The 16,034-nt window shown below is 36.5% G+C and overlaps 1 protein-coding gene across 2 annotated transcripts in view; it reads right to left on the reverse strand.

Annotated features, from left to right (window-relative positions):
• Nucleotides 1–16,034, reverse strand: part of HSD17B12 (hydroxysteroid 17-beta dehydrogenase 12) — a 169,099-nt gene that overhangs the window by 88,643 nt on the left and 64,422 nt on the right. For both annotated transcript variants that reach the window (XM_003910003.3, XM_009186262.4), the window contains exons 2-3: nt 10,630–10,676; nt 7,444–7,519 (exon numbers count right to left, since the gene is read on the reverse strand). In XM_003910003.3, the coding sequence (XP_003910052.1) occupies nt 7,444–7,519; nt 10,630–10,676 (123 nt within the window). The remainder of the gene's footprint in view (nt 1–7,443; nt 7,520–10,629; nt 10,677–16,034) is intronic.

Genomic DNA, 16,034 nt, shown 5'->3' on the forward strand with positions numbered 1-16,034 from the left:
ATCAAATGGTAGTCTATTCCTCTCCCCTTAAATCTGGGCAGACTCATGACTGCTTTGATCAACAGAGTATGGCAGTAATAATGCTACATGAATTCTGAGACCAGGCAACAAAGATATAAGCCTCTGCCTGGTTCTCTAGGAATGTTCATTCTGGGGGAATATAGTTACCATGTGAGAAGTCCAGTAACCCTGAGGTGGCTATGCTAGAGAGGCTACATGTAGGTGTTCTAGTCAACATTCCCAGCTAAGTCCAGCCTCTGGCCATCCCCTCTGAAGTCACTAGACCTGTAAGAGAAGCCATCTTAGATCTTCCAGACCAGACCATCCGTCAGCAAAGTATCACTGAGTGACCTCAGTAATGCCATGAGGAACAAAAGGATTGTCTGATTCCTGACAAAATTCCTGACCAGAAAAACTTGTGAGCATCTAAAATGGTTGTTCCTTTACCACAGAGGTGGTTTGTTACGCTACAACAGTAGCTGGAATATAAACTGGTAAATTATTAGATAAATTTAAAGATGTTAATTATATAGCAAATACAACACATATTGATTGATCTTGTCTGTAAAACTAATCAAAACAATGGCCAAATATTCTACAACATGCCTTTATTGAGTTCTTTTACTTTACATGACAATGTAATTATTTGCATTGTCTCAGTAAGAATCTATCCTTCTCCCTATCAGGATATAATTAGATAAAGCAATTTTGTAACCATGACCATGCCAGAAATGTTTCATTTAATGGTAAATTTCATTTAATTAAGCATGACAAGCCCACTAGTAAGGAACAAGGATTCTCATATGTGGAAACAATGCTTCAAAGACCTTTCAGGAAACTATCCTGGGACTAGCTCACTGCCTTGTGGAGTCTGTCTTACAGGTAGTACAGAACATCACTTTCTGGACGGCCAGGAACATTGACAAAATTGGTGATCTTGGAGTAAAAGAATATCTCTACAGTTACAGGTACTACAGGCAAAACCAGTAGAGGCAAAATTGATAGGTTTTGATTCCTGGCCCTGTAACATATAAACTCTACAAGCAACAGAGATATTTCTAGCATTAAAGAAGCAGTTTTAAAAATATGACTCATGGGGCTAGATGAGATTAACTCTCTAATCCTAACATCATGTGGTTTTAGTTTTATTAGACATAAAACAAAAAGGTCTATAGGTGTTTACTAATGCCTCCTGTTGTCCTTATGAAAATGAAACAAGCTAAATATAACAAGGCATCATATTAATGATACTGCATCAGAAAATTGTGGAACAAACTTATTTGGTCAAATTCATATCTTAACTATACAAATTTAATTCCAAGTAAGGCCTGAAAAAGTGAAATGGACATTTTTTACCTTATCCTCTGTTCACTATAGACCAGTAAGATTTACATTTCTAAAAAAGCATTGCATTTCAAGAGATAAAGCTATGGAATTATAGGACCATCCAAAAGCTTTACACCCTGAGATAAGTTACAAAAAAAGAGAAATCTCATGGTTTGATTTTTTTAAATCTAAGAAAGAAATATGTAGTTTTAAAAATCAAAGTTTATTAAACTGCATCCAATCAGAAATACTGACTGTGGGCCAGGCACACAGTGGCTTACACCTGTAAGTCCAGCACTTTGGGGGGCCAAGGTGGGAGGATTGCTTGAGCTCAGGAACTGGAGAGCAGCCTGGGTAACATGGCGAAACCCTGTTTCTACAAAAAAATACAAGAAAAAAAAATTAGGCTGGGAGCAGTGACTCAGGCCTGTAATCCCAGCACTTTGGCAGGCCAAGGTAGGTGAATCACATGAAGCCAGGAGTTCAAGACCAGCCTAGCCAATATGGTGAAACCCCCATCTCTACTAAAAATACAAAAATTAGCCAGGCATGGTGGCACATGCCTGTAATCTCAGTTACTCAGGAGGCTGAGGCATGAGAATTGCTTGAATTGTCTGCTGGGAGGCAGAGGTTGCAATGAGCCGAGATCGCGCCATTGAACTCCAGGCCGAATGACAGAGTGAGACCTTGTCTCAATAAAAAAATTTAAAAAAATTCAGCCAAGTGTGGTGGCACAATACGAGCCTGTAGTCCCAGCTACTTGGGAGGCTGAAGTGGGAGGATTGCTCGAGCCTGGGAGGTTGAGGCCACAGTGAGCCATATTTGGGCCACTGCACTCCAGTCTGTGTGACAAAGTAAGACTCTGTCTCAAAAAAAGAAAAGAAGGAAGGAAGGACTGTAAAATAATAATGTGAATTATAAATATTGCCATCTCTACAATCTGTGAACCAACAAGTTGTTCTGAAAGCTAGTCTCCTTTTTATTATGCTTTATTAAAAATAAAAATTCAGCTCAGTGTTAAAAAATTGTCTAGTTTTTTTCTTTGATGAATCAAAATTGGCAAAAATATTTAATATATGAATAATCCTGGCTAAGAATGATAATAAAATAAGCTTATTACATGTGCGATGGCTTTCAGCTTGTCTTAATTAAAAGGGTGACAGGTATCCTTACAAAGAATTATAATTTCATCAAAGCAGTCAATCCTGACAAAGCATGTATCCATTGTTGGTGAAACATTTAGTGTCCTACTAAACTACATGTAATCCATTGAAATTTTTTCTTAAAAACTTTGACACTGATGAGTAGGCTACCCTTCACATTCATAAGGAATTACTTCTTCATATAAAGTGCCCAAGTTTATATGATGACAGATTTCGAAGGTGAGAGCAGCCAAAAAATGTCCCCGAATTTTTTCACTTGTCAAGTAATTTCCTTGTCAATCCCTCATTTCCTCTTTTTGTGTTTCAGTCACACAGGGAAGTAAGAACGATGAGTTTAACCCACTGGAGTGAGTTTAAGTGTTGGACTAGAAGAGACAAGTTATCCCAGTTAAACTAAATTGTGTGACTTCTGTTTCCTGACTGGGCTCTGCCTGATACAGGAATTAGTTCCAGGAGTAGGATCATAAGACATAAACCTCAAAGGACTTTTGCACTGGTTTGATTGTGTCTTGGGCTTAGACACAGTGTTAAGCCCCTTCCCAATAGGGAAATGGGACACTAGCAATCCATTATGCAATAAGTGATATGACAGTCCATCAAATTAACCCTGGCTGTTAATTGTAATGAAGTACCCATTGGAGAAATGCCTTGAGTGACCAAATGGTGACTACATTTGAGTTTGGCAGAAATGATGCATACAAAGACTGTGCTAAGATGTGGCTTCTTCTGAATATACTGGAACACTTACAGAATAAAAACGACAAGTTCAGATCACTAAACTGTCAGCTCACATTTACCATGAGAGAACCAGAGAACTTGCATGGTAGCCCCAGTAAAAAGTTTTATGTTTTATAGCCATGGAGTTTACGTTGCTAACATCAGATTTAAATGTGCCAGTTACAGAATTACAATTTAAGTTGAATTCCACAGACACCTAGTCTCATTTGAAAGCACTGAATGAGAAAAAGTATGACCTTGAGATTTGGGATGGGGATATTTGGGCAGACTCAATTGAAACTGAGAATCCTGGACTCTCAAGCTACTCTGAACCTCCCTTTCCAGTGGAAATAGTACTAGTCTATTCTCCTGCCTGTGTCTGCCAAGATTGGTGTTCTCTGGCTTGAAGATCCTATAATAACCCCGCCATAACAGTATGGGCAGTTTCCCAGCAAAAGAGTTCCTCTTCTCCTCAAGACCTAGCTCAAATATCCCTCACGGACACCCACAATAGAAAACAATATAATACCGGATTAGGCCAAATATTTTTATGACTCACTTACTAGAGATTTAGGATTTAATGTTTAGCTCACATAGTTGGTTGACTTGGGTGGCTGACTGGAACTTGGAACTTGGACTCCATGATAGGCTACAGTTTAATGAGACTGGGAGACCATAAATTCCCTCGCACAACAAGGCTTAAGAAAATAGAAACATTAGTGCATGTACCTATGCAACTTGCACATACACAATCCCTCCACCATTATACCTCCAAATGGGCCCAGAGGATAGGTCTTTCAGTAAAGCTCCAGTTTCATTACTGGAGTGCTGTTATATGGGCAAGAGGCCATTATTCTGGCCATTTTATCACCCTGCCAATCGCAAGACTCACCATGCTGCAACAAAATAAGAACTTCTCTATTGTTATTTCTCTAGCCCTTTGTCTCCTTTGTGGCATTCAATATAGACTGCAATTATTTATTTGTCTTTTTTGAGTGTGTTTTTTTGGTTTGGTTTGTTTGTTTTTTTACCTATTTGTTTTTACTGTCTCCCTCACTTAAATTCTTTGAGAACAGGGACTGCATGCCACCTTGTTCACCCTTGTATCTTCACTGCCTAGCACAGTACCTGGTACACAGGCATTCAATAAAGATGTATTAAAGGCATAACCAAAGAAATGCTGAGTTAGTCTTTCTTTGACAAAATTAAATACTGGTCCTTCTTTCTCCTGGAATAAATATGTTCATGCAAACATTATCCTCCCAAAGAGGTGATTTACATCTCAGTTAAAAATCTGTCTTAACTTATAAATCTCCTCTGTGTATTTTTTCAGCTTAGAACAGAAGACATAGTCTGCTGATATCACCTATCCTATTAAATTCATATTACGCCCAGAAAAACATTTTTCAAAATTTTTAACAAGGATAAAAACTCACGCCTTTTAATAAAGGTCAATTCAGTATCTTTACCATCTGTTCCTTCATGAAAATGTTTGAACAGAATCCTGTCTTTCTCCAGAATCATATTTCTGCCAACAGTCACGTGCCACCTCATCTCATGAGTTAACCAAATTCTCAAATATCATTAAAGCACATCTTCTGAGTCATTGAGCAATTTTTGTACAGGCTGCAGTACTTGCTCAAAGTGTCATGAGGTAGCTTTTCTTGTTTCTGTATCGAGTAGATGGTAGATTCATTCATATCACAGCATTTCAAAATGCAACATTCCATTTAGTCAAAAGCATCTACTTTCTCCCTATGAACCTTTTCTTCTAGCAACTAGTAGGTGCATTCATTAAGGGCCAATTTCTAGACACACCCACAGACACAACATTTTTTAAATCACTTTAAGAGTTATTATATACAAGATTCCAAGAAGCTAAGAATGAAACAGTGCTAAGATCCAGGCAGTATGTTAAATTCACCTACTATCTCAGTAACTACCTCAGGCTCATTAGTGTCATGGCTTTATTCAGATTCAGACCTCAGCAAAACTGTAAAATACTGTATCTCTTGGCCCTTTGGGGTTGCATTTACATAGCTGAAATATTGAATGTTAGACTCTTCAAATGACAAAGATATATTGTATATCTGTATACTACATGCTTGTAAAGATCTGTACTCTCAGCAAGGTTAAAATAATTTAAAAAAAAAAAAAAAGGATGTAACATACTTAATATTGGGAATCTCCAGTAAGACACTGTGAATGGTTTGGCTGTGCCCCCATCCAAATCTCATCTTTAATTGTCTCTCCCATAATTCCCACATGTTATGGGTAGGATCTGGTAAGAGATAATTGAACCATGGGGACAGGTCCCCCCATACTGTTCTCACGGTAGTGAATAAGTCTCAAGAGATCTGATGGTTTTCTAGGGGAAATCCCTTTCGCTTGGTTCTCATTCTGTCCCTTGCCTGCTACCATGTAAGACGTGCCTTTTGCCTTCTGCCATGATTGTGAGGCCTCCTCAGCCATGTGTATCTATTAACCTCTTTTTCTTTACAAATTACCCAGTCTCAGGTATGTCTTTATCAGCAGGGTGAAAAACAGACTAATACAAAGTGAAGCTATATGTAATCTGTCCAATAGGGCCAGCTATGATCTAAAGAGAAATAGTAACAAAAATATATACCTCATAAGTAAGTTGGAAGAATCAAAGGAGATAATACATGTGAGAGAATGAATAAATAATAAAGCACTATATAAATGTTAGCAGTAGGTGGTAGCGTTAGTAACAAAATATAGAAGAAATCCTGTTTCATCAATTCTCATTGAAAGAATCTGGACAATCTGTTAGCTGAGAAGTTAGTTAAAACAAGAACTCATAGAGATAAATACACATGGTAATCATTTTATTTTTCACTTAAACCATGTATAAATATAATTCATTCACCAATCCTCTGTGTAGGGCCAAGACCTTGTCTTTGAGATTGGATCTGCAGACTGGAATTCCAGTCTTTCTTGCATGCATCACACCCATATTCTATAATTTATGATTGCAGTTTTAGTTCTAGTAAAGTACAGCACAAATTTCAATGCGTATGAAACAATCAGGAGAGCAGATTTCTTACATTTTGTAAGTTCTTCCAATATTTTACATTTGTCTTTGTTCAACACTAATTTGATGGCCAATTTTTTAAAGAAGTAATTTTATTCACTTTTTTTCAGAGCATTCAACTTAGTTTTTATAGAACTAACTCTAGCTTTTACAGTAATAGTTCATCATTGCACAGAATATTTAATAAAAAATATACCCAATATAAGTTTGGAAACAAACACAGTTGACTCTTAATAAGTAAACAATTTGATTTGTGAGGATAAAAGTATATAAGCATTATACAAAGAAGCTTTCCGGCCACAAATGGTCAGCAAACTGGGGACATCAGTTAGTATGTTTTACCAAACAAATGAACAGCATTGGTTTTTCCATCTGGTTGATTAACTAGAAGTTAGTTAAGAGTCTTTGCCATATTGTAATTCAGGTCTCAAGCATAATTGCCTAAGAAGAAAGTTCAAAAGATTTTCCCTGACATATGGGTATTGCTATCTTTTCTATTTTTCCTAAAACATATGTGTTAGACATTTAGAAATACTGAGAAGAAAAGAGTAAAAAACATTCGGGAATACTGAAATGAAGTCATAGCAAATAAATTTAGACATTTCAGCAGAATATGATAAAAAATCAGATAATTTGACTACTGACAAGACAAAAAAAAATTAGTAAAAAATATTTTAAGCAAATTACAATCACCCTAAAACAATTTTTAAAAAACTTTTTCTGTTTGTTTGTTTGCTGAGTCAGAGTCTCCCTCTGTCACCCAGGCTGGAGTGCAGTGGCACTCACTGCAACCTCCCCCACACAGGTTCAAGAGATTCTCTTGCCTCAGCCTCCTGAGTAGCTGGGATTACAGGTGCCTGCCACCACACCTGGCTAATTTTTAAAAAATTTTTAGTAGAGATGGGGTTTCATCATGTTGGTCAGGCCAGTCTCAAACTCCTGACCTCAAGTAATCCACCCGCCTCAGCCTCCCAAAGTGCTGGGATTACAGGCGTGAGCCACCACGTCCAGCCTAAAATTGATGATCCATTTTTAAAGCATTCTATGCTTTTTCATGCTGTTTCATGATATCTCTCCTTGAAAAATAAGTTTCCTGAACTAGAAATAACTATGTCAGTACCAGATAACTGCTTGAAAACATTAATTAGCTATGTATTCCTTTAGTTTGATGTGAGAACTTACTTATTTCACTGGAAACCTGGTCAAGTTTATCCTGTGATCTGCTGATAAGGACAACCTTCATTCCACGCTTTGCTAACTGAAACAGTAAAGGAGATTTGAATCACACCTGTGCATGTCACTGAAAAACATTAATGAGCTATAACCTCCATTTTAAGAAAACCTGTCCAGATTATAGTTCAAAATAAAAAACATATAAACCCAAGTGTAATGAAGACACAATCTAAAATAGAGATTTTACCAAAAAAATTTCCTAAAAAGTTACCTTTCTAAATCAAGCTAGTATTTCAATGTCAAAGGGTTTTAGAAGGAGGGAGACTTTTGCTTTTTCATTTTATACCATCTATACTGTTTGGGTTTTTTAAACCATTAAGTGTCTACTACTTCCATAATTTAAAAATTAGCTTTAAAAAAGTTTTTGTGCCAAGCACAGTGGTTCACACCTGCAATCCCAGCATTTCAGGAGGCCGAAGCAGGAGAATTGCTTAAGCCTAGGAGTCCAAAACCATCCTGGGCAACATAGTAAAATCCCATCTCTACAAAAAATTTAAAAAAAAATTTTTTTTAAAATTATCTGGGTGTGGTGGCACATGCCTGTAGTTCCAGCTACTCAGGAGGCTGAGGTGGGAGGATCACCTGAGCACAGGAAGTCTAGACTGCAGTGAGCCATGATTGCACCCACCCTACACTCCAGCCTAGGCAACAGAGCGAGACTCCATCTCAAAAAAAAAAAAAAAAGGTTTTGCTGCAGAATGGATATATAAAACAAACATCAGAGGACTGGCAAAGGAAACTACTATTAAAATGTTAAAAATTCCTAAAAATATAATTATTTTTAAAATTTTAAGTTGAGCGTTTTACTTTATGGACCATGGCAAACTAAAGAAGTTAATTGAATAAATTAATGAAGAATTTCCTGAGGAACACCTTCTGTGTACATACCCAGCATGTGTAAATATTGTATATAATGAAAAAGATTTACACAAATGTGGTTACTATCCCAGGACACATAAATATAGTAGTAGAGGGAAAAAAGCACTAATCTGCACAAAACTATTTAGTGAAATATTCTAGACAGAATATAAATGAGCAATAAATTAGGTGCTATGAACTAAAAGTGATTTAGCAAACTAATATTCCAGTCTTAAATCCTAAAGTCAGGGTTTATTAAGTAGTGAGTGATATTGCAAATGAAGCTATGGAAGAACATTTTTTATAAAAATAAAAAGGTTGGTGATGATTTGCAAAATTAATCTACTATAACACCACTAAAAAAACCATTAGCCCATACTGATACTTTCTTTTAAAAAATTAATAGGGGAAGAGGGATAAGGAAAAGCTTTTACAGAAAAATACCATGTTAATAAATGTAGGAGAGATAGCATTAGAAACAAATCACTTTTTTTTTTTTTTTTTTTTTTTTTTTTTTTTTTGAAATGGAGTCTCGCTCTGTCACCCAGGCTGGAGTGCCACGGTATGATCTCGGCTCACTGCAACCTCCACCTCCCGGGTTCAAGTGGTTCTCCTGCCTCAGTCTCCTGAGTAGATGGGATTACAGGCACCCACCATCACGCCCAGCTAATTTTTGTATTTTTAGTAGAGATGGAGTTTCACCATGTTGGCCAGGCTGGTCTTGAACCCCTGACCTCAGGTGATCCACCCACCTCGGCCTCCCAAAGTGCTGGGATTACAGGTGTGAGCCACCGCACCTGGCCAAAAATCACCATTTTTTAACCACCATGGTAATAATCAATGTAGGCAAAAACTGTCAATGAATCCTAACACCATTGGATAAAAGATTCTTGGGAAATAATATATTTATACAGCCTCAAAGTGTCATTCCACATATTCCTTATTAATTACGTTTATAATCAATAATGGGACAAATGAGACTTCTTGTGCCTCCTACTAAGATGAACTCAGAAGGATAAACCTGTGTAGCCTTCCCGATGAAAACATGTTTTTCCTGAATCTAATGAGAAAACAAAGAGACAAATCCAAATTTGTCTGCAAGACAGCTAACCTGGATTTTTCAAAAATGGCATTCTTATAAAAGAAAAATAAGGCTAACTTATTATTTTAGATGAATGGAGACTAAGAGACATGACACCAAATGCAATGCATAATCCTTACCTGGATCTTGGAACAACAACAATAAAAAAAGAGCTTAAAAGGAGGTACTGGGGCAACTGGAAACCTGCATAAGGGCTGTATGTCATACAATAGTATTGTGTCACGTTAAACTTCCTATTGTGACCAATGTGTTGGGGTTGTAAGGGTGAATGTTTTAGTTCTTAGAAGATTCATCCTGGAATATTTAGGGGTGAACTGTTATGTCTATAACTAACTTACAAATGGTCCAGCGAAATAATTAATAATAATAATAAAGTAAATTAAATGTGTCAAATATTAACAATTAGTGAATCCAGGTGAAGAGTATACAGGTGTTTGTTACATTCTTGCAACTTTTCTGTAATTTTGATATTCTTCCAAATAAAAAGCTGGAAAAATTAAAATTAACAAAAAGACCTTTTGAGAATGAGAAATGGAAGATCCAGGGAATCTGCTGGGATCTTTATAAGAATCACCCCACTGTTCCAGATAATTTCACCGTAGGCTGTAGGTGCCTTCTCAGGGACCAGGCAGAGAAACTTGCCTAAAGAATACTGCCCTGGCTCCTGCTTTGTACAACGGTCTTCAAACTATGATGGTCTCCTATTCTTTAATTTCATTGCAGAGAATCTGAACCCTTTGCCTGTGTCTATCAATACCTGTCTGTTAATCACAGTCCTTTTTGTGAAAATGATGTCATGGACTAGCCTAGAAATGTAACCACCTATAATAATATTTTCATTTTTTGGAAAATAGTTCAAAATAATTGACTTTCAAATCTGAAGACTGTACACACTTACATGATATAAAATAAAATTACACTGAATTGTTCCCAGTTCCAACTACCCAGTACAATCAGAAAGTTTTATACTTATTTTACACAAAATTTGTTTCAAAAAATTGCATCTGTTTAAGCAAATATGGTATTTCCAACAAGGTAGAAACAAAAAGCATCTATTGTACCACACAACATTGTATTTGTGTTTTTTACTTCAAAAATCAAAACTACTGTAAGAAATCATCCCATATTTATTCTTATTTTTTATATCAAAAGGAAAGATCTTGAAAATCACCTACCTCTTCTGCATATGATTTTCCAATTCCATCAGTACCACCTGTGACAACTGGGAAAGGGAAAAAAGCAATAGTTTAGTCTAAGAATTACAATGAAGAACTGGTCATAGTTAGGACCCACCAATTACATACAAGAAGACCAGTGTGATACTTTGATGTAAAAGACAGAACAATACCAGTGGTTCAAATCTAAGGCTGAATACACACCGCAATAGCTAAAATTTTAAAAAGACTTCAAAATCAAGTGTTAAAAAGAATGTGTTGTGACTGGACTCTCACACATTGATGGTGGCACTGTAAATTGGTACAATTATTTTGGAAAATACTATTTGCCAATATGTTCAGAACTAAAAATATGCCTACCTTAACCCACCAATTCTCAAGAGATAGAAATGAATTAATATCTACCCAAAGAATGTTCACGGCAGCTTAGTTAATACATAGTAGGTAAATGCAACTAAATATTAATCAACAGAAGAATAAGTAAATTGAGATATAGACAAATAATGGAATGCTAAACAGCAGTAAAAAAGAACTACTGATACATGCAAAACATGAAACATGAATGAATCTCTAAGACATTACAAAAGCCTGCCATAAAAATGAGAGTTCAAGAAAAGGTAAAACTAATCTATGGTTATAGAAGTCAGAATACTGATCACCTCTGGATAGTGGAATAGATAACAGGGAAGGGCAATACAGGAATCTTCTGGGATACAGGAAATATTCTGTATATTTTTAGGGTGGCAGTTACCACTGTGTGTGTGTAGATTCACTGAGCTGTACACTTAAGTACATACTTACTGTATGTATCTTCATAAGCTGCTTTTTAAAACAAAGGGTAGTAAAAGTAAATAGAAAATGATTTAATTATTCTATGAGAAACCATATTTACCTTACAACTCAAAACCTTTATGTAGCAGAAACATTTGAAAATTATATAGGGCAGGCTATACCATGATATCTCTGGAATACTAGAATCACGTTACACGTTCAAAGCACAGATGTCTGCTTCTCTAAATATGAGTTTTTCCAAAACATTTACAGATTTTAAAAAACAAGTTATGGTGTAAAGTAGGATTTTCTTGTATTTGTCCACTTCTTTCAAATTATACAAGATGGTCCCTAATTTCACTATTTAGAAATATCATTCATATTCTCGCTAGCCATATCTCTCAGAATCTTATAGACTTCCATCATGTTCTTGCTTAGCTGATATCTTTCCAGAATTTAAAAAAAAAAAAAAAAGAATAAAAAAGTTGAAATATCTAGAGAACAGTATAACAAACCCCTAGGTATCCATAGCCCAGCTTCACCTTGAGGTTAACCTTGCTTCATCTAACATGTCCTCCTGCTTCCTCTCACACTGGATTATTTTGAAGTAAAAACATTATGTCACTTCATTCATAACTATTACAGTATGTTTCTGCTATTAAAAATAAACACAATACCATTATCTCATTCCTAAAATTATAACAATTCCTTGACATCCAATATGTAATCACTATAAATTCTGCCAAATGTTTCAAAAAACTTTTAACAATTGTTCCAATCAGAATTCAATAGGTTCCATAATAAAATTTGTTAGTATGTCAATTAGCCATGTCTATAACCCCTCTCCCCTTTCTTCCCTTCACCCTCTCAATTTATTGGTTTAAGATATTAGGTCATAGGTTTGTGCTTTCTCAGCCTGTCCTCGATATCATTCAACATGTTCCTCTGTCCCATGGTGGTTGGATATAGGTATTGATCAAATTCAGGTTTGGTTTTTTTGGTAGGAGTACTTCATAAGGGATAATGCATTTTTACATCAAGAAGCATATGTCTGGTTATCTTTTGTTTTGTTATATTAGCAGCCACTGCTGGTCACCACTGAGATCCATTATTTCATTAGGGGTTGCAAAATGGTGGTATTAGAGTTCAATCATTAATCTTCATCTATTAGCTGGAATATTTCCAGAGACAAATTATTCCTCATTAGTTAGTTACCATGATATATAGATTGCATAAGAACACAAGATAAATGTTGGAAATTTTTTTTGCCTTTATCAGTTTTCAAAAAAAATTGGTACTCTGGCATCTTCCAAAGGTAACCCATGTGTTTTTGTCACTATTGTCCTGTTTATAGGAAACATTAGTAACTAACAGATTTAAATATTTGTGGGAGAACCTACCTACAGAAAACTGAGCATCTTATGAAATCTCCTCCAACCTCATGATCAATTTGTAACTTTTGTTTTTCTTTTTTTCTTTTTTTTTAAATTTCAACTTTTATTTTACATATAGAGGGTACATGTGCAGGTTTGTTACATGGGAATATTGCTTGATGCTGAGGTTTTGGGTATATATCCCACCACACAGGGAGTGAGGATAGTACCCAATAGGTAGTTTTTCAACTCGCCCCCTTTCCTTCCACTCTCTAGTAGACCACAGTGCCTATTGTGCCCACATTTATTTCCACGTGTGCTCAATGTTTAGCTCCCACATATAAGTAAGAACATGCAGTATTTGGTCTTCTGTTCCTGTGTTAATTTGCTTAAGATTATGGCCTCTAGTTTCATCTATGTTGCTACAAAGGACATGATTTTATTCTTTTTTATGGCTGTGTAGTATTCCATGGTGTATATGTACCACATTTTCTTTATCCAATCTACCATTGATGGGCACCTGGACTGATTCCATGTCTTTGGTATTGTGAATAGTGTAGCAATGAGCATAATTTTCTGTAACTTTTCATCTCCTGACTGTTTTTAGAGGCACAGGAATCCAAATTTTATACTGTATTCTTGTTATTGATTCACTAACGTTTCATAAGTGATGGATAAACATATTCTAATTGTTTCCAATTTTCTCCTCTTCCTTTTCTCTGTGATAACTTTTCTCCCCTCTCCAAGATCCCAGAACTGTTGGGGACCAGCCTCAACACCACCTGTAGGGTACCCAAAGTCCAGTGGCAACGAAGGAATGAGAAGAGACAGGCCAAGAGGGCATAAAGAGTGGGGGCCAGGGGGCCAATTGCAAAATGGAGGCTGCAAAAGGCTCAGAGCTCTGGTCTCCACACTTTTTATTGAGTACAATCACTTAAATCTAAGAAGCAGATGTTCAGGGTGAAGCGGTGAAAGGGAGGCAGTGTGTCATACGCGTAATCTAGCAGTGGCGGTTTAAGTGAATCTCCTTTGTGCTCAAACAGCATATCTTTAACTTATCTGAGAGTAGCTGGTGGGAGCAGGCTTAACTAGGAGCCTGCATATTTGTCCACATTCCAATGTTTCAAAGGAGTGTCTTTCTCCTTGAACACAGTGTTTACAGATAAGAGAGCAGGTCTTGCTCTGAGCATGGGAACATAATTAGGAGGCTTTCCTCCTCTGAGGCCTCTTGTGGCTTTCCACAACTTATTGTCCCATATTTTTATAGCCAGTTTATGCAGGCACCCCACAAGCCCTTTTCCCAACACAGAACCTCACCTCCTACCCTCTTCCATCAAAGCCTTATTGAAGATCCATCAACGCCACTGTTCCAGATCACTTTACGCAAAAGAAAACTTCCTCTTTCTAAACTCCCACAACACTTGACACATCTTTATGTCGATGGCACTTTACCACTCTCTTTTGAATTGTATTTCCTAACATCTACATGTCTTAATTCTTCTGCAAGATTCTAGGCTCCTTGCTAGGCAACGTGCACAAGGTAGGTGTTCAGTAGACATTTGTTGAGTGTTTGAATGATGATTGGCATTTAGTTGGTCTAAAAAATTGCAAAACACGCAAGACTTGGATTGTTTTCCTGACAACCTGGTTTCTCAAAAGTCTTTATTTACAAGTACAGTATCTTTTACTTTCCTACAGTAACACCTATTAGCCACTGACCTATTTACAAATCCTGTTGGTAACTAGATTATTCTGCATTAAGCCTACAACTGTGGAGCAAGCAAACCACATACAGTCAGCAGCTGCATAACAATGTTTTGGTCAACGAAGGACGACATATACATCTCTGGTCCCCTAAGATTACAATGGAGCTGAAAAACTCCTTTCACCTAGTGACACTGGAGCTGTCATAACGTGGTAACATAATGCATTAATCATGTGTTTGTGGTCATGCTGGTGTAAACAAACCTACTACTATGCCAGTGATAGAAAGGTAGAACACATACAATTATATATAACATATAACGCTTGATAATCATAATAAACAACTATGCTACTGGGTTATGTATTTACTATAATACTATACTTTTTCACATTAGAGTATACTCTCTCTGCTTTATAGAAAAAAAAGTTAACTGTAAAACAGCCTCAGGCAGGTCCTTCAGGAGATACTCCAGAAGAAGGCACTGTTACCATGGGAGATGGCAGCTCTATGTGTGTGATTGTGTCTGAAGACCTTCCAGTGGGACAAGATGTGGAGGTAAAACACACTGATATTGAGGATCCCGACCTGGTGTTGGTCCAGGCCAATGTGTATGTTTTATATCTTTGTTTTTAACAAAAAAGCTTCAAAAGTAAAAAATAAAAATTTAAAAATTTAAAATGGAATAAGGATACAAAGAAGATATTTTTGTACAGTATACAATGCGTTTCTTTTTTAAGCTAAGTGTTATTACAAAAGTCCAAAAGATAAGCAAGGTAAGTTTATAAAGTAAAAGGGTTACAGTAAGCTAATTTATTATTGAAGAAAAATTTTTTAAATAAATTCAGTATAGCCCAAGTATTGTTTATAAAGTCTACAGTAGTATACAGTAATATCCTAGGCCTTCACATTCACTCACCACTCACTCACTCACTTACCCAGAGAAACTGCAGTCCTGCAAGTTCCATTCACAGTAAGTGTCCTATACAGATGTGCCATTTTTAAACTTTTGTTTGTTTATTTTTAAGAGTCAGGGTCTTGCTCTGTCACCCAGGCTGGAGTGCAATGGTGTGATCATAGCTCACTACAGCCTCTCACTGTTGGGCTCAAGTGATCCTCTTGCCTTAGCCTCCCATGTAGCTACAGGCACATGCTACCATACCTGACCAGCTGTTTTTTTTTTTTTTTTTTTTTTTTTTTTTTCCTGTAGAGACCAGGTCTCACTATGTTGAACTCATGGCCTCAAGCAATGCTCCCACCTCGGCCTTCCAAAGGCTGGGATTATAGGCATGAGACACCATCCTTGGCCCTTTTTAACATTTTGTACCATATTTTTACTGTACTTTTCTATGTTTGATATATTTAGATATACAAATACCACTGTGTTACAACTGCCTATTCAGTATAGTAACATGCTATTATATATAGGTTTGTAGCCCAGGAGCTTTAGGCCATACCATATAACCTAGGTATGTACAGTAGGCTAAACCATCTAGATTTGTAGGAGTACACTCTGTTGATGTTTGCACAACAACAAAATTGTCTAGCAACACATTTCT

Source organism: Papio anubis, chromosome 12 (assembly GCF_008728515.1).
Source record: "Papio anubis isolate 15944 chromosome 12, Panubis1.0, whole genome shotgun sequence".
NCBI lineage: Eukaryota > Metazoa > Chordata > Mammalia > Primates > Cercopithecidae > Papio > Papio anubis.